This window comes from Xyrauchen texanus, chromosome 16 (assembly GCF_025860055.1).
Source record: "Xyrauchen texanus isolate HMW12.3.18 chromosome 16, RBS_HiC_50CHRs, whole genome shotgun sequence".
Taxonomy (NCBI): Eukaryota; Metazoa; Chordata; class Actinopteri; order Cypriniformes; family Catostomidae; genus Xyrauchen; species Xyrauchen texanus.
This window is the reverse complement of record NC_068291.1, coordinates 32,460,585-32,480,480: the sequence shown is the minus strand read 5'-3', so window position 1 is coordinate 32,480,480 and position 19,896 is coordinate 32,460,585. Positions and strand designations below refer to the sequence as shown.

Below are 19,896 nucleotides of genomic sequence, written 5' to 3'. Positions count from 1 at the left end.
TGTTTGGAGACAGCGTACCCTTTCCGCTGTCCACCAAAGCAGACAAAGAGCTGCTCAGAATGTCTAAAGCTCTGTGTGCTTTCCACATAAGTGCACAGGGTGCATACTGGAACCAGCAACGAAGGGCCTGGGTCTGCCTCCTCCCTGGGCAGCACTTGCAGGTTCACTACCTGGTCTCTGAAGGGAGTCGTAGGAACCTTGGGCACATAGCCCGGTCACAGTTTTAGGACGACGTGAGTGTCTGCCAGACCGAACTCCAGGCAGGTGTTGCTGACAGAGAATGCTTGTAGGTCCCCGACCCTCTTGATGGAAGCGAGCACGATCAGGAGGACCGTCTTTAGGCAGAGGGCCTTGAGCTCAACTGATTCTAGCGGGTCGAAGGGGGATCTCTGAAGGCCCAAGAGGACCACTGAGAGATCCCAGGAGGGGAACAGGTTTGGCTGAGGAGGGTTCAACCTCTGGGCGCCTCTAAGGAACCTGATAATCAAGTCGTGCTTACCCAAAGACTTGCAGTCTACTGCGTTGTGGTGGACCGCAAGAGCGGCAACATACACCTTCAAGTTGGAGGGGGACAGCCTCCCCTCCAACCTCTCCTGCAGAAATGAGAGCACTGACCAGACTGCGCACCTCTGTGGGTCTTCAGGGGACGAACACTAATTTGCGAACAAGCATCACTTCAGGGCGTAAAGTTGCCTGGTAGAGGGAGCTCTGGTTGGTTGATCGTGTCTACGACAGCAGGTGGTAGGCCAATTAGATCTTCTGCATCCCATCCAGGGGCCAGACGTGGAGGTTCCAGAGGTCTGGGAGCGGATCCCAGAGGGTGCCCCGTCCATGAGAAAGAAAGTTTTACCTCAGGGGAATTTGCCAGGGAAGGGCTGTCACGAGGAGCATGAGATCCGACAACCAAGTCTGAGAGGGCCATTAGGGGGCAACCAGAATGACTTTGCATAGCACCTGTGACAGAAGGCTCACTGGGGGAAATGCGTGCTTGCGCAGCCCTCTGGGCCAGCTGTGTGCCAGCGTGTCTGTACTGAGTGGAGCCTCCATTCGGGAGTACCAGAGTGGGCAGTGGAAGGTCTCTCGGGAAGAGAACAGGTCTACCTGTGCCTTAACAAACCATTCCCAAATCAGCTGGACCGACTGGGGGTGGAGCATCCACTCTCCACTGGGCATACCCTGTCGCGACCGCGCGTCCGACACCAGGTTGAGGCTGCTCGGGATGCGAGTGGCACGCAGCAACTTGAGACGACGGGCGAGTTGTGACATGTGATGGGAGCACACGCCGCCTTGGCGATTTATGTATGCTACCGTCGTGGTGCTGTGTTAATGCATCAAGACATGCTTTCCCCGAATTAGCGTGGGGAATCTCCGAGGGCAAGAAGTACAGCCAGCAACTCTAGGCAGTTGATTTACAGAGGCCCGCGGCTGCATGCCCATTGCACATGGTGCCCCAACCTGGTTTGGAGGCGTCTGTGGTGACCAAAACGCGTCAGTACACCTGCTGTAAAGGGAATCCTGCCTGTCTGTCCGGGGTTTGAAAGTCTGGCGGCAGGCGAGGGTGATAAACACATGGTGCATGCCGCGGCGCCATGCCCATCTTGGGACTCGAGTCTGGAGCCAGTGCCGAAGCGGTCTCATATGCATCAACCCCAGCGGCGCGACCACCGCGGAGGACACCATATGCACCAGGAGCCTCTGGAGATGTTTTAGAGGAACCGCCGTGCCTGGCTTGAACAAGGTGAGGCATTCCAGCACTGACTGTCTATCATTGAGACTGAGTCTAACTCCATGCTGAGAAAAGAGATGCTCTGAACCGGGGCGAGCTTGCTCTTTTCCCAGTTGACCTGAAGCCCTAAGCGGCTGAGGTGCCTGAGCACCTGGTCCCTGTGGATGCATAGTAACTCTCGGAAGTGGGCCAGAATGAGCAAGTCGTCGAGGTAGTTGAGTATGCCAATGCTTGCTTCCCGTAGCAGGGCAAAGACTGCCTCTGTGACCTTCGTAAAGACGCAAGGGGACAGGGACATGCCAAAAGGGGAAGACCTTGAACTGATACACCCGACTGTCAAACACGAACCGTAGAAAGGGTCGATGTCGAGGCAAGATCTAGATGTGGAATTACGCATCCTTCTGGTCTACCGCTGCGAACCAATCTTGATGCCGGACGCATTTTGAACGGGAGTTTGTGCAAGGTCCGGTTGAAAACTCGCAAGTCCAAGATCGGTCGTAAGCCGCCGCCTTTCTTGGGTACGATGAAGTAAGAGATGTAGAAACCCTTCTTCATCTTGGCTGGAGGGACAGGCTCTATCGCATCTTTGAGTAAGAGGGTCGCGATTTCAGCACGCAGGGAGATGGCGTCTTCGCCGTGCACCGCAGTAAAGCGGACAACCCCCAAAAGAGGGCGGAGGCCTGGAAAACTGAATTGCATAAACGAATCGGATGGTCCTGGCCAGTCAGAGTGACGGGTTGGAAAGTGAAAGCCAAGCATCCAAGCTCCGTTCTAGGGGCACTAAGGGGACAATATTTTTTTACGTACCAGGGCTTCGCAGTGGGGTGGAGCATGTAATGAGGTGTCGGGAGGCAATAGCGAGTCCCGAGGCTCTGGTGATGAGGGAAAACTCGAAGCACTTACCTTGCTCCGCACACCTGGCAGGGGGCGGGTTAGTGACTGAGGAGGAGGTCCCATGAAGGCGCCCTCTAGGCTCGTCAGGACCGGCCAGCCAGGGGGCAACAGTCGTGGGTCTGGAGGTGGGGGGTCCACATCCGGTGTGCCAGGACTGTTAACGTGAAGCACCGGGGTGCCGTGAGAACGGCATTTGCGGGCAAGGTGACCCAGAGAAAGAGGAAATTGCTCCTTTATTGAGAATGTGGCAAAGAAAACAAACTGAACTGAGGATTCTCCTCCTGGCCCTCCACCGGGGGACGGAGTGGTCTGCTTAACTGCTCCGGAGCAAACATCTCGATCTCTGGGTCGTCCGTCTCAGGAATGCTTGGGAGCCGTCCGGGTCCTGGAGAGTGTTCGTGAGACGGGGGCGTGCGCTTCCTGCGGGGCGCTCGATGCTGGGGCTGAGAGCTGGGCCCAGGTTGAGGCGGAGCTGCATGTTTTCTGGAAGCCGCAGGAGGACACCCTCAGCGGGCAGATGGAGCACGCCCCGTGCTGGTGGCATGATGGGGCATGATGTGAGAGTTGGCCTCCGTCTGCTTCTTCACCGCTGAGAACTGTTGGGTGAAGTCCTCGACGGTGTCGCCGAAGAGACCGAACTGGGAGACAGGTGCGTTGAGGAAGCCTGCTTTGTCCACGTCCCACATCTCGACCACGTTCAGCAACAGATGTTGTTCCTAAACCACGAGGGTGGCCATCGCCTGCCCGAGTGACTGTGCTGTGACCTTCGTGGCCCTGAGGGCAAGGTCGGTCGCTGAGTACAGTTCCTGCAACACGTCGGGGTCAGGACTACCCAAGTGCAGATTTTTAAGTGCCTTGGCCTGGTGGACTTGCAGGAGGGCCATGGCATGCGAGGCGGAAGCAGCCTGTTTGGTGGCGCTGTAGGCTTTGGAGGTCAGTAAAGACGTCATCCTACAGGCCTTGGAGGGTAGCACCAGGCGATCCCGCCAGGTGGCGGTGTTCTCAGGACACAGGTGGATCACAACCGCTCTGTCCACCTGGGGGACCGCCGAGTACCCGTGGACCGCTCTGCCGTCGAGGGTAGTGAGAGAACGGATGAGCGAGTGGGTCGATTACGGGCAGTAAAAGGTGCCCTCCACGACCTCGTCAGCTCATCATGCACTTCCGGGAAGAAAGAAACTTGGGGGGGTGTGGCTGTGAGCGGTGCCCAGATCCGAGGAACAAATCATCGAGCTGTGAGGGCTGTGGGGAGGACGGAGGGTTACAGTCCAACCCCAAGCTGACGGCAGCCCGGGCAAGCATGTCGGCCATCTGGGCGTCAGCCTCTGACTGGGCGTGCTGACCCGAGGGTGGCAGCCCAATCGAGTCTTCCGCGTCAGATGCCGGAACACTCTCCAATGCAGCGGCGAGCTCATCATCCAGCTTGGGGGGCTCAAGAGGATAGGCAGACTGGCCGTGAGGCAAGCCGCTGTCACCCGGAGCCCAGGCGGAAGTAAACGAGTTTTGTGGGGGGGCGGGTGGTTCGTGAGGATGCCCGGAGAAACAGAGCCCGTTGCCATCCCCAAATTGCCTCCATCGCCAGCCGGGTCATCCTCAATCCCGTGGGAAGGAGCGACGCGGGGGGCGGCTGGAGTGGCGTTCCTTTTTAGGAAGGAAAGCTGCAACCGCAAAGTTGCCATGGTAAGGTTCTCGCAGTGAGAACACGAACCATCCACAAACACTGCCTCAGTGTTATCACGGCCCAGACACACGAGGCAGCGCCTGTGACCGTCAGGAGCGGAGAGAACTTGACCACATCCAGGAACTACACAGGGTTCCTGGATGCCCTTTCAGAGAATTAAACTCTTTTACACATATTCTCTTTTAGAAAGCGCTGTCGAAGCCCCCAGGGGCAAAGCTGCACTTGCATGCAGAGAAGGAGAAAGACGCTGATATGTGCAATAGATCCAACAGTACGCTCTTAGAGATGAGGTGAACAGTTTTGTGAATAGCAGCTCGCTGATCACACAACCGGTCGGCTCTGAAGAAAATTTCTGAATGGACAGATGCATTTCCCTCCCTTTATACCCGTATGTCCGGGGGTGGAACATGCAAATTCTGTCTGCCTATTTTATAATTTAACATTGGCCTTTTCTCAAGTTCAGAGATGCACAAGGCTCTCAAGAGAGACCCCTGGTGTCGCTTCTTCGACACAACATCGAAGTGAGCGACAGATGGGGAACTATCCCTATAAGAATTGGTAACAGGGATGTTGAGTTACTATTACAAGAAGGCTAACTTTTATATACACTGTTAATAAAAATGTCCCTGTGCCCCCACCCCCCGAGAAAACACTCCATTTCACTAACAAACTTTGCCTTGGTGTAGGCCAGGGAATTCTGTACTTTAGTGCATTTATGAAGACGTTTACCAGAGAAGCACCAGGGCATGGATGCCCAAAGTGAATAATGTGTTTCTATGCACATAAGTGGGTTTACCTCCATAGTGAACTCTCTGTCACTGTTCCAAGGTTAAAGTCGAACAGTTTAGTCAGAATCAGGATCACCTGAAAGGAAAACACAGAAATGTAATAAAATCGCCAAGCAATCTCAATTTTCACATTTACCCAGCTACAATGCTTTTAATGTGCTACACTAAATGAAAAAATATCTGTCAGGCAGCCTCACAATGATGGATGAGAGAAACTATTAGGTGTACATTTTATTATCTAGAGATGACAGCAGAATAAGAGGCAATGTACAGCCTGATAGAGGTAATGATGCTCAGGGGAAAAACAATGATGTACACACATATGCAAAAATACAAACACGCTAAAGCTGTCAAATGTCATGCTTAAACATGGCAAGTAAAATGTTCCACTCTTCCCATCTGACAAAACACTCTGAGCACACACTCAAACAACAGTGAACAAAGGAGCATTTGTCTTTTCACTTCTCCTCAGCAGTTCCCTGTAACTTTTCTAATGATACAAGGCAAATATCAATAAAACTTTAATACATTATATTATACATATTATACATCGACACAACGTTGAGTGAGTGACGGAAGGGGAACGTCACTGATGGAGGGAACGAGACGTTGTGTCCCTCTTGCCACAACACTGTACTAGCCGCTGAAATTGCCAGGACCTTGTCTTGGCTCCTCAGCACACCTGAATGAAAGGGAGCATTCCTTCTCCTTTTATACCCGTATGTCCAGAGGAGTGGCATGCAAATTCCACTCACCAATTTCCATTGGCCTTTTCTCAAAGATTGAGGTGTTTTGGGAGCTCTCAAGAGTGACCACTAGTGTTACTACATTGACACAACGTCTCGTTCCCTCCATCAGGGAACGGAGGTTACGACAGTAACCGAGACGTTGCTGGACTACTGTGTGTACTGCTATTTCCTTCTTCCTAATGTATTAACAATTTATTAATGTGCAAATAAATTACAAAAATTTGATAACTAAACAGAAATCCAAAGAAACTGCCATCTACCATTTATTAATAATAAATGTTATTTATTAATAATTATTATTATTATTTATTTATTTTTTACAAAGTTAAAGTTTTGTGTGAAATTGAGTAAATATAATCCTAAATAAGAATTCATAAATGCTTTGCAATTTTAAGGTTGTTATTTACTATAATAAATTGTGGGAAAGTATTCACAGCGCTTCACTTTTTCCACATTTTGTTATGTTACAGCCTTATTCTAAATTCATTATTTTCCTCAACATCCTACAAACAATTCCACATAATGACAACTTGAAAGAAGTTTGTTTAAAATCTTTGTAAATTTCTCCTAGACTTCCTAGAGCTGGCCGCCCGGCCAAACTGAGCGATCGGGGGATAAGGGCCTAAGTCAGGGAGGTGACCTTCCAGAAGAACAAACATCTCTGCAGCACTCCACCAATCAGGCCTGTATAGTAGAGTGGCCAGACGGAAGCCACTCCTCAGAAAAAGGCACATGATAGCCCGCCTGGAGTTTGACAAAAGGCACCTGAAGGACTGCCCGACCATGAGAAACAAAATTCTCTGGTCTGATGAAAAAAATATTGAACTATTTGGCCTGAATGGCAAGCTATTTGGCCTGAATGGAGGAAACCAGGCACAGCTCATCACCTGGCCAATACCATCCCTACAGTGTGCTTCACTGTGGTGGCAGCATCATGCTGTGGGGATGTTTTTCAGTGGCAGGAACTGGGAGACTAGTCAGGATTGAGGGAAAGATGAATACAGCAATGTACAGAGACATCCTTGATGAAAACCTGCTCCAGAGTGCTCTGGACCTCAGACTAGGGCGAAGGTTCAACTTCCAACAGGACAACGACCCTAAGCACACAGCTAAGATAACAAAGGAGTGGCTACGGGACAACTCTGTGAATGTTCTTGAGTGGCCCAGCCAGAGCCCAGACTTGAACCCGATTGAACATCTCTGGAGAGATCTGAAAATGGCCGTGCACCGATGCTCCCCATCCAACCTGATGGAGCTTGAGAGGTCCTGCAAAGAAGAATGGGAGAAACTGCCCAAAAATAGGTGTGCCAAGCTTGTAGCATCATACACAAAAAGACTTGAGACTGTAATTGATGCCAAAGGTGCTTCAACCAAATATTGAACAAAGGCTGTGAATACTTATACATAAGTGATAATGTATATGTACATATGTACATGTGATTTTATTTGTTGTTTTATTTTTAATAAATTTGCAAAGATTTCAAACAAACTTCTTTCACATTGTCGTTATGGGGTATTCTTAGTAGAATTTTGAGGAAAATAATTAATTTAATTGATTTTTGAATAACGCTGTAACATAACAAAATGTGGAAAAAATGAAGCGCTGTGAATACTGGATATCGGCACTGGCCATTAAAAACCCATATCGGTTGACCATTAGAACACACAGCCTTCTGTATCACATCCACATCCATGAATATTAGTCTAAAAGGTCCAATATTTCATTTCACACTTCATAATTGTTCCCTCATGAGAGTTCAGTCAACAGTATTGTCATTAACCTAAAAGAAAATTGAGCAATAACTCACAAGACAAAAGCAGCCGCAAATACATCTGTTACAGGAAAACTTAGTTAAGTTAACTGTGATTTAACTCACACAGTATATTGGGATGTGTTTTTGTGTGCAACCTTCACTCTTTTCACCACCTCACCTGTGACAGGACCACTTAATCTCAGGTTAATTAACCAATCAAAAGAGGACAAACTATTAGCATATCCAAATACAGCACATCTGAAAGGGCAGGACCCCAGTCAAACTCACTCAGCTCCCTGAATCAGTAAAACCATCCTGATACTGAAACTAATTACATGTCCTGAATGGGGGGGGTACCAGTATCCATAGGGCTGAAAATGAATATAAAAGTTGAGGTTTTCATTGTTAGTATCTGTAAGGTCAATAATATGCACAAGGGTGTTATGCAGATTTAATTACATTTGCATATGAATAGTAGGTTTGATGTTCAGGCTCAGATCAGATTTTGTTGAAACATGAATGACCTACTGTCATATTACAGTCAATTCACTAAGGTCCATTCAATGTCTTTATTCTTCCAACCTCAAATACATGAAACAACTTCAACGTTACATTAATCTTTTTGTTCATTTACCTTTTGTTCTCTTTCAAATAAAGGTTTCATTTCATGTAAAACACATCAACAATTTTTCTTCCCTCGATGGAGCCGATATGCCATAAAATTCTAATAAACCATTAAAGCTTACAACTGAAAATTTCATTTCCATAATTCCCATATCTATTTCATTACTTTATTACATTCAGTCATGAAATATGATTATCTAAATTGCAACTAATACAGCTGTGTATGGCCTCTATTTTGCTGTGCTCCATGTGAAACCATAGACACAACTTTTGCTAAGACCAATCATGTATCTGCTGCTCACTTGAAATCAAAAACAATAACCATAGAAAGAACAGATCTGACATAGTTGATGCTTCTTCAAGGAGGCTGAAAATGCTTTTTTAGCTCTTGCTATTGTAAAAAAAAATAACTGGTGAGACATATCGGTTTAGGAACACCCTTTTTAAGACATGTGTAGTAGGAGTGCACAAGAGTGTACTGTATTTGTGTATATTTTCATATTGATTATACATTAAAGGTATGTTTCGGGTTCAATACAAGGTAAGCTAAATAGACAGCATTAGTGGCTGTTTACCATAAAAGTTCATTTCGGTTCGTTCCTCTTTTTCTTTCAAAAAAAGCAAAAATCGAGGTTACAGAAAGACACTTACAATGAAGTGAATAGGGACAATAAAAGTGAATATTACCCATTTATGTAGGGTTTAAACACAGAAATGTTTATAAAGCTTATAATTTCATAAAAGTACTTTAATTAATTCTTGTGTTAAAACGTGTGTATTTTTTTTTTACATTTGACATTTTTTACAGTCGTTTTAAGGATTGTTGACATTACATCATCATGGAAACGAAGTTTATAACTTTACACAAAAAGGTTTATAAATGATTTTATAACACTAAATTCATGTTTACACTCATATCCTTTACATCTTCTGGTTATTCTTTTGAAAAAATAAAATAAAGTGTTTTAACGTTAAAAAATTTACCCCCATTCACTTTCATTGTTAGTGCTTCACTGTAATCTTGATTTTTGCTTTTTTTAAAGAAAAGGAGGAAGGAGTCAAAATGTTATGTTGTGCTAATCAACATTATGCCATAAAGCTGTCAATTGAGCTTTACTTGTATTGAACCCAGAAGATTCCTTTAAATACGTCACCATGTTGCAGGCAGGCTTTCATTTGATATAACAGTCTCACAACGCAAAAGTCAAAACATACCGCAAAAACAACCTAAACTGACACATTTCTTAGAAATACATTTTAATAAAATGTTTTGAATTCAATATTGTGGCAGGGCGGAGGGCAGGGCCGGGTCGTGATCATACACACCCGGTCCCTTATCAGGCTAATCAAGCCTCCGAGAGGGATAAAGGCAGACTGCAGAGGATTGTGCAGGAGAGAGAGATAGTATATGGACATGTCTGTCATAAGTGTGTTTGTTGTCTTTTAAGTTTCTCATTAAAATATTATTTATATCGTAAAGCCGGTTCTCACCTCCTCCTTTCCATTGACTTCTTTACAAATATAAACCACATTTATCCTCAGTAAGTTGAAGTTTTTTAAAGTCATTAAAAGCTGACATCCACAACACCAACCTACTTTATTATGGACCTGAATTTTCAATGTAGGGTTTAGGTTAAAATTTTAACAACAACTACAAGATCATCTACAAAATTTAGTTTTTTTTGTCAGCCTACATATTCAACAAGATATGAAAACAACCCTGTTGTACAATTATGTCCTTTAATCAATCAATCACAATAATGCTAACCTTTAGTCTTTTTAGTAGATCTGTGGAAATAAATAAATTAAGGAAAGCAATTATGTAAAAATATTTATCACTGGTTGGAGTAGGAAGGAACCTTTGCGATGTGTTTGGGGACATTATACTGACATATAAACCACAAACACACTACAACGATTCTGTGTCAATGAACAAGTGATGGATATTGGTTTGCCGATATTATGTTATATTATGTTTTTCAGAGCATATAATGCAGAAAACCTCTCGGGTTACGTATGTAAGAACAAGATGCTGCACTGAGCAAAGCAGGGTATTCTAAATGGACTCGACTTTAGCGGGAGAGAGTTGTGCCCGCATTGCGATCGGAATCCATTCCCGACAGACTACGTTTTGAGTGGGAGAGAGGATGCTTTTCTTGGTGTTGAGCCTCAACCCCAGAGAAACCAGATGAGCTTAGACGGTATCCCTGTGCTGAACTGCCAGTCGCTGGAACTGCGCTATGATCAGCCAGCCGTCTATATAATTAAAAATGCAGATGCCTCTGAGTCTCGCTCTTTATCATGCATTTGTGAATGTGCGGGTTAAGAGGGCTAGGCCGAATGGAAGAACCCGATACTGGAAGGCTTCAGCCCCAAAAGCGAACATCAGTAACTTCCTGTGTTGTGGCAGAACTTCTAAATAAAGAAGTAAAGAAGTGCATTATAATAACGATGGTAACCAGCCAAATGGGACGTTGGGCTTGTGACACGATCGTCTTGATAGGCAGCATCTAGGACTTGAACATCCCGACTGGGCAGTTCAAGCTTTAAGATCTAAGCCAGACGCAACCCCTCACCCTCCATGGGAACCAGGAAGTACTCAGTGTAATAACCTAACTCTCTCTCTGGAAGGGGAACACGTTCTATGGCCCCTTAACCAGTAGACATGCTTTTAACAGTAGACATGACAGATCCGGTTTACGGTAGTGGGAACCATGCCATTGAAACACGAAAGTTGGCGAGTGAATTAAATTCTGTCGCCCTTTCCTACTGTCCTTAGGACCCACACAAAAATATATATATCTGGCAGAAGTTTCTATGCTGCCAGGTTCTCTGAGATGGGTATACATTTTTTAACACTTCCTGTTGAGGGGGTGTCGAGTGTTCTGTGTCCGGAATAAATGCAGCGAGCTTATAGCTAACTAGCTAACCACGTAGCTACTTTCATTGCTTGTCAGCTGAATGGCATCTAATGTGTACACATGTATTCACCAAACTGTTTTGTTCAGGATTCACAGTTTGGTACCCCCTTCAACCAAACAATTCCAGTCGTTGCATTTATAAAATGTAATATTTAAAAGTTTGGATTTCCACCGTTGAAAGTTTCCCCTGAACTTGTATAGCAGAATAAGGTGTAACACCGCTGCCCCGGTTTTTCTCTTGTCTCGGCTGGTGTAAATGCTTCTTGTTTTACAACCTGCCAATAACTGACTGGCAGTATTAAAATAGTCAGCATTTGACTGATACTAAACATACAGTACTGATGTTTATTTAGCTATTTATTTTATTTTTATTTATTCTTAATTTTAATAGTCAGCATTTGACTGATACTTAACAGTACTGATGTTTATTTAGCCATTTATTTTATTTATTCTTTATTTTAATGGTCAGAATTTGACTGATTCTAAACAGTACTGATGTTTTTAAGCCATTTATAGTATTTCTATTTATTCTTTATTTAAATGGTCAGCAACTGACTGATACTGAGCATACAGTACTGATGTTTTTAAGCTATTCATTTTATTTGTATTTATTCTTCCTTTAAATGGTCAGAAACTGACTGATACTGAACATACAGTGCTGATGTTTTTTAAGCTATTTATTGTATTTTTTTTATTCTTTATTTTATCAGTGTTCATTTCTAGAATTTCTTGACAGTGTATAATAATAATTGTTTAAGAAAGCAGCCTTCTGAGTACATTTGTATAGTCATATCGGTGAACAATCCACATAGAAAAGGTCAGTTTTCATTCCAGCTCAAAAATGTACTATATCGGCCACCATAATAGTAATCGGTGAATTTCCCCCCTCTAAAATGGGTACTGTATTGGCCTCAATACATTGGCCTGGTATTACCTCTTATACATTTATTTTCTTGACAAAATAAACCCATATGGGACTTGGGACAAAAAAAATAACCACCTCCTTTGCAAGGCAGAATTTGATTACCATTGATGCACGGTCAAGTCTTACCTATCACCAAAAAGCCAAACATACGGTACATGATACGGGAATGGAGCGGCAGGCTAGCTTGTTGGAGTTCTCCCACAGAAGGACTGTCTACTATCACACATGCAGGAAACTAAAACCGTAGTCATATGACTCGTTGGAGTGAAGAATCAGTGTTTCCCCGGCACGGCGTTGCACTTCTGTTTATATAGAGCCTTTCCAGAGCTTAAGGATGCTTTACAATAGTAACACAATAATACATAAACAATGAACTGTCACAAAAACACAGTTCAGATAGTACAGTCATTGAGAGTGAATGCACAGCACATTAAGACAAATAACACAAAAAATAAACAAAAGAGAAAACAAAAAGTTATAAAGTTGAGATATAAACTCAAAGGGCTCAAATAGAATAGATGCAGAGGGAATGAATTCCATATATTGGGAGCTACTATGCTGAATGACCTGCCACCCATAGTACAGAGGCAAGATCTAGGGACAGAAAGGAGACCGGATGCAGAAGACATCAGCGAGCGGATCGGGTTGTAAAAGAGAAGCAATTCACTAAGATAGCGAGGTACCAGACCATGCAGTAATTTAAACGGAGAGTTTCAAACAGGAATAGAGTAATATGAGCTGAGCACTTGGTATGTGTAAGAATTCTAGCAGCAGAATTTTGAATATATTGCAACCTAGCAATAGAGTTAGCAGGTAAACCAGTGAAGAGGGCATTCCAATAGTCAGGATGTGAGCATATAAATGCATGAACCAGTGTTTCGGCATCTTTGAGACTGATAAATGAACGAAGGCAAGCAATGCAGCGAAGGTGAAAGAAGGCTATTTTAAGCCTTCTAAAGTGAGTTAATATGAGTTAATATGAGCTTCAAAAGAAAGGGAGGGATCAAAGATGATACCAAAATTTTTTACAGTAATGGATGGTTTATTGAAAGTGACAACTAAAGTCAAAAATACATTTATTCGTAAGTGTTGGTGTTCCAATAATTATGATCTCTGTTTTATCTAAAAGTGGTAACTGAAACTGAGACAAATGAGAATATACTGGACTTCCTGTTCCTGATGGCACACTGCATGACTGTTTGTAACCTGCTAGCCTGTTTAGCATTGCTTATTCTTATACTCATAGGTTAATCGATTTATCCTGTCATTTAACCGCGTTTCAAGTTTTTCCACTTTTCAACTGTTTCATCTGTGTGTATTTTACCTGTTGCTGCTGGTGCCTAGCTCAAGTCTGTGTTTCTAGCCTGCTAGCTTATTTAGCATCACTTATCTATCTGTTTTCAGCTTTTAATCCTTAACATCTGCCATTTTTCAGCCTCACTGGGTTCCCCCTGCATTATTCTCTTATCGCAATTAAACTGCATGGATTTTCCGTGTGCATCCGCTTTCTATTTTTATAGCGATTAAATTGCACACATTTTACAACTTGCACCAGTTTTTCTCCTCTGTGTTACATGGATTATTGCATCGATCCCAAAGCACCACTTATCAAGAACAACCAAAACAACAAAAACAACAATCAACTGCAGTAAGTTATGGCATCTGCTCATGTTATTTCTTTCTGCATTGCATGCCACATTTTTACAATAGCCTCTTCCATTAGCAGTGAGGGATTCACATGTGATAAATGTAAGGAATTAGTCAGCCTGACGGAGAAGTTAGTATGATAGTACTCATAGAAGTCTAATGAGTTACAGACACGCATCGAAACGCTAGTGCAGGTCAGTGAGAAAAAGAAGCTGGTAGACACTGTTTTGGATGCGCGTAGAACAGCGAGCAACCCCTACAATTTGGTTCTGGATCTAGAGCCCCCGCAGCAGAGCATTTGGGTGACGTCTCGGCGGCATACTCGCTCAGCAAACTGCAGACACTGCTCTCCCGTTCCTGTTAGAGATTCCAATCGATTCCCCCCACTCAGTGATGCACCCACTGAGAATCATGTTGTAAGAGCCCTAATAATTGGTGATTTTATTGTAAGGAACGTGGAAATACAGACTCCAGCCACTATTGTTCAATGTATTTCGCGTGCCAGAACATTTGACATCAGATCAAATGAACAAGTGCTGGCTTATGCTAAATTCTGATTTTCTAAAATTGTTATTCATGTCGGCACTAATGATGTCCGGCTTCACCAGTCGGAGATCACTAGAGAGAATGTTAAAAAGATGTGTGAACAATGTCAGACACAGTAATATGCTCTGGCCCCCTCCCTGCTCATTTATTTAGCCAGGCAAGCACTTAATTTATCCTTCAACTCACAATTAGGCTGCTTTAGTTAGGTCTGCATAACCAGAAACCAGAAACATTGATCATGTTCTATAACTCTGCAATAAATTGAATGGCATCTATGCTAATATTATTCTATTTGTTTCCCTGTCTCAACCTCGGGACTCCTATCCTGAAGTCACCAGAACAGGCTGGATCCAGCTCCATTCCTGCTTCGTGTTGGACTCCACTACTATGTGTCTCCGAGTGATGACAACTAATAACAGTCAGTGCCAGCCAACCATCACTTCAGTCTATTACGATGGACATGAGACATGAGATACATCATATGCCATAGCCTGAAATTTGGATTTAGGATAGACCTCACCGAAATTACCGGCCGGTTGAACTGCGATGCACCTCACTGATCTCTGCCTACATCACCTTGGTCTAATGATGGACTACACTCTTATAATGGAATCCATAGACTAAGTAATTGCCATCAAAAGCCTTCATCAGCCAGGTAACAAATGGCAATGCATCTATGGGAACTTCTGCAGGTAATCCAGAATGAACTTCAAAGACATTAGTCATTAATCTTACAGTTCTTACAAAATCATTGTTTAATCACTGACCCTTAACACTTACTTAGTTTAATGATTTTAAACCATAACTTGCACTATACATAATTAAGTAATTTTGGCATTATATTCATGATGTTAGCCAGAGGGGAACTGGCCCCCACAGTGAGCCTGGTTTGTCCCAAGGTTATTTTTCTCCATTAACCAACATCTTATGGAGTTTTGTTTTCCTTGCCACAGTCACCTTCGGCTTGCTCACTGGGTGTTACGAAGGCAGATGAAGGCAGACGAGGGGTGAGGATCTACATGCGGTTTTATTGAAGAAATAACTAGACAAACAAGACTGGAACAAATAAAACATCCACGATGGGGAATAATAAAATAAAAACACGAAAGACATCCAAGGGGTACACAGGCAGGATTAACATCTACGGAGAGCAAAGATAATATTCACATACATCTACATTCAACGACCGACTACGAAAGGAGAAACAACAGGGTTTAAATACAGAGGGATAATGATGATCAAACGACATACAGGTGAGAACAATGACTGAGTGCTAGCAGTGATGAGGGCAGGTAATTATGGGGAGTGTAGTTTATGACAGTTGACAAGTGAAACACGGGGCAGACAAAAGGGGATCGTGACACTGGGGATATAAATACAATTATTATTTAATTACTTACATTTAAATACAAATCACAATCATATTTGATCAAACTACACAATGATAACTCTAAGACATTATAGATATTCCTGTTTAATATTCTGTTAATACATTATTTTCTCTAAAGCTGCTTTGAAATGATGTGTGTTGTGAAAGGTGCTATACAAATAAAAATCACTTTACTTTGACTTGAATTGACCCAAAGGCAGTATACATAATGAATAGTAGAAGTCCAAGAACCGATCCCTGAGGGACACCTAATTTCACGGAGACAGTAGGCAACTGATAATCCTGCATTGAAATGTAAACCTGTCTATCCATGGGGTATGAAGAAAGTCAGGAGAGAGCAACACCAGTGACACCAACATCCGAGAGGTGGGAGAGAAGTAATTAATGTTATACCGTATCAAAATCCGAACTAAGATCAAGTAATAGAAGAATGGAGAGAGAACCAGAGCCACCAGAGAGTAGTAGGTGATTGACAACCCTTACGAGGTCGGTTTCAGCACTGTGAAGAGGGTGATTGAAAGGGGTCAAAAATATTATTTTGAACAAGGAAAGATTGTAACTGGGAGGCAACACGACTTTCCAGTATTTTGGAAATGAATGGTAAGTTAGAGATAGGGTGAAAATTAGAAAGAACAGTAGGGTCCAAGGACTGGAGTTACTGCTGGAGTTTTAAGTGATAAAGGGAGAGAAGCAGAGGCTAGAGATCTGTTAATGAAATGTGAGATCGGTGCAGCGATTACAAAATTACAAGTTTGAGGAGAGATGTAGGAGCAGGATCAAGTCGGCAAGATGAAGAATTGGATTTCAGTATTAAGTCACTGATAGAGGAGGGATTTGTAGGAGTAAAACTAGACAAATATTGACAAAAGTGGTCTAGCAAAAAATGCAAATCTGAAGCCTCATATTTAAACCACTGGCAGACAGCATTTACCTTTTCCTGGAAATAATTAATCATTATTTTGGCAGTGCCAGTGCTATAAACAAAACAAGATGTTCTCTGCAGCGCTTTTTATATGGAGTTCAAAGCAGTGCTTGACGCTAATGTTGAGTGGTGTGTTGACACCCTGTCACGAATCATGTGAATCACTATTGCTGTAGCAAAGTGGATAGCCACAGCCTGCTGGTTAATTAATATTGTGAAAGCTGAGGGTTTAAGTGATTTATTGCCAATTTGCAACCTTTGGGTACTAGTTCTTTCAATTAATCAACCTCCTACTAAGACTTTGGGAAATGTTTAATGTTACTTGAATTGGTGCAATTTTAGTGCATTTCCATCTTTATAATGTGTATGTAATTGTTTGGAAAATATTAATAAATATTTTTTCTTAAATATTCTTGTATTTTATTTTCTAAGAAGGAACTAAATGCATTTTTACAGGAATTATATATAGAGTCAAATTTTTGCACTTTCAAAATATGCAATTAATCATGATTAACTACATCATGTGATTATTTGTGATTAAATATTTTAACCAACTCACAGCTTTTTATAAAGCACTAAATGTCAGGGTCATAATGAATAAACTGGAAATTTATAAAAATTAAACCCATTTATTTGAGCATTTTAAATATAATAACAACTGCACAATCAAATATGTTAAGATTATTATTTGGAAGCTCCAAGTAACTGAGTTATTTTGTTTTATTTATGTTCTTGTAGACCAGGATATTTTGAAGAAGACTTAAGGCTTATCCCAAAGTGGACCATCAGCCTTTTAGACTCCACACATGGGAAATCATGATACACAGGTAAACTGTTTTATGCCTGTTTGATACTGCTGACTAACAATCTTGCTCACATGGCAGTCTGTCTCTGACGGCTGTGGCCACAGTTGTCTTTAATCACTGTTTTACGGAGTGTTTTTAGGACGATTTTGCTCTGTTGATCCGCTTGATATATCTGTGAGGAGTTTAACATTTTTGTCCTTTTGAGTTTATAAATTAAACCAATAGTTCTGTATTCTGATTCACTGTGGTGAAGCAGTTTTGAAAGACCTTAAAATATTATTTGTGATTTTAATCTCCTGAAGTTTGTTTGTTTTATTATTTCGTGTTTGTTGGGTTTCTTGTTTGTATGTTAAGTTTTTTTTTTTACCTGTGTCTATCCACAGTCCTATTTCCAGTCTGACCTACTGTGATACTGAGGCTTAAAGGAGAGGGGAGTTTGTTTGTTTGGTATTGTTTTTCTTTTTGGGTTGTCATTTGCTTTAAGAGTGTTTATGCACTGATTTGATGTGCGATTAGTCCTTTCTGTTAATGTTTGCTTTATTATAGTGTCTTATAGATTGTGGGTATTTAATTGGTAAACTGTCAAATGGTACATTTTTAGACACTTTTAGTGGAATACATTTATTTGTGAAATAAATAGGTATTGTTTGAAAGTCATGTCTCTGCCTTTTCATCCAATCCGAACCAGTTGGGTCCTTTCATATTATTGTAACAGCATTGGGTTTAAAACATTTGGGGGAAGATTCACTTTATTTTCCAGGGTGGTAAAATGACCAAATGACCGTTAGCCAAAGGTTACAATCTTGGCGCAGTCGGCAGGATTACATTTGGTGTGTAAAGCAGAGACATGACTCCATTAAATTTTTTGTGTGACACCAATTGGTGCTTTTGTTTGATTTTGAAACTGCAGCCAGCGCAATAGAGAATATTGTTTTGTGCTTTCCTCTCCTTTTTTTGTTTCATTTAGATGTCACTATGGAGGATGAAATGCAGCAATTGCGAGACTTGGTATCCCAACTTAAGGCTGATAATGAATGCCTGCATAAAGAACGATCTGAGTTTCAGGTAGGTCCTAGTGTCGCGCCCTCGGAGTCTAATGATAGGGGGGCGGGGTTTGAGGAGGTAGGTGTATTCATGTACCAGGCGGCACCATTAAGTTTATTCCTGTTACTTGTTCTCAGCAACATACTGGATTGACCGTAGTGTTTGAGCCCTCTAGTGGTGGGTTGGCAGCTGGTCTTCTGGTTTCTCCTGCTGTTGCTAAGGTAGTATGTGGGCAGGTTTATGTTCCAGTCATTAATGTGGGGTTAGTTGACGTTAACCTCTACGCACAAACTGTTCTTGGTACCAGTAGTCCAATAACTGGGGTGAGTTTACCCCAAGGTCTTGAGGATTTCTCAATGAGTGTGCAGGCCACAGTTTCTTCTCAGATGACTACAGGTTCCATACAGAGTAAGATAGATTCTGTTGACTTGTCTCCGCTGACCCCTGACGAACAGCGTCAAGTTAGAGCTTTGCTATATAAGTATTCTTCTGTGTTTTCAGCTCATGATGGCGATTTGGGCTGTACTACTTTGATCGCACATATATAAAAACAAAGCTACCAGTTGTGTGGGACAGGCTGACATTTTAAATCAATTAGTAAACTAAAAGTGTTCTTACTTTCTCCATTTTCAGCATATGGACATATAAATGACACACTGATTAATTAATAAAATTAACCAGAAATAATCCTATATGTTAATGTTTGCAGAGGAAAGTCCCAAAATGAAAATAATCCAAAGACATAACATCATTGTGGTACAATTAAAACATTGAATAAACATTACAAAAAGTGGGTTTAGAAGAATTAATTATTTCATATAATTAAGATAAGCTTATCACTGGCTTACAGTCCACAGCAATACATATTGGACCTTTCCATAGGACATGTTCTGCACTGAGTTTTCATCTGTGCTCTATATAGCTGTTTTTGAATGCAAGAAATAATCCTGTGTGAATGGCTCCTTACACATTCTGTGCTGCTTGCTCTTGGTATTTTAGTTTGGCAGATCAGAAGCCATGATTAGGGCTGTCACGATTATGAAATTTGGCTGATGATTAATTGTCAAACAAAGAAGTAAGGTTGTGATGACTAATTGTCTGTTTTAGGGCTTAAACGATTATGATGATTCATTGTCATGCTTTTGTCATAGGTGTATGTAAAGGTATTAATGGAATGGAGGAGGCGAGAACCGGCTTGACAATATAAATAATATTTTAATGAAGAACTTACCCAAAAGACAAACACACACAGGTGTAGGACAGCTTCCTGTAAATCTCTCACTCTGTCCCACTGCAGTCTCCAGCCAGCCTTTATCCCTCTCCGAGGCTTGATTAGCCTGATTAGGGACCGGGTGTGTAGCATCACGACCCGGCCCAGCCCTCTACCCTGTCACAGTGTATGAGTGCTTCAAAAACCTTAAAAGCCATTTATTCATATTTAACTTAACTTTTACATGATTTTCTTTAAGGCTTTAAAAA

The 19,896-nt window shown here is 42.4% G+C and overlaps 1 protein-coding gene across 1 annotated transcript in view; it reads right to left on the bottom strand.

The window, feature by feature from the left end:
* Positions 1-19,896, bottom strand: part of sorcs3b (sortilin related VPS10 domain containing receptor 3b) — a 138,392-nt gene that overhangs the window by 99,954 nt on the left and 18,542 nt on the right. Inside the window, exon 2 of the mRNA XM_052145176.1 lies at positions 5,098-5,165. Coding sequence (XP_052001136.1) covers positions 5,098-5,165 — 68 coding nt within the window. The remainder of the gene's footprint in view (positions 1-5,097; positions 5,166-19,896) is intronic.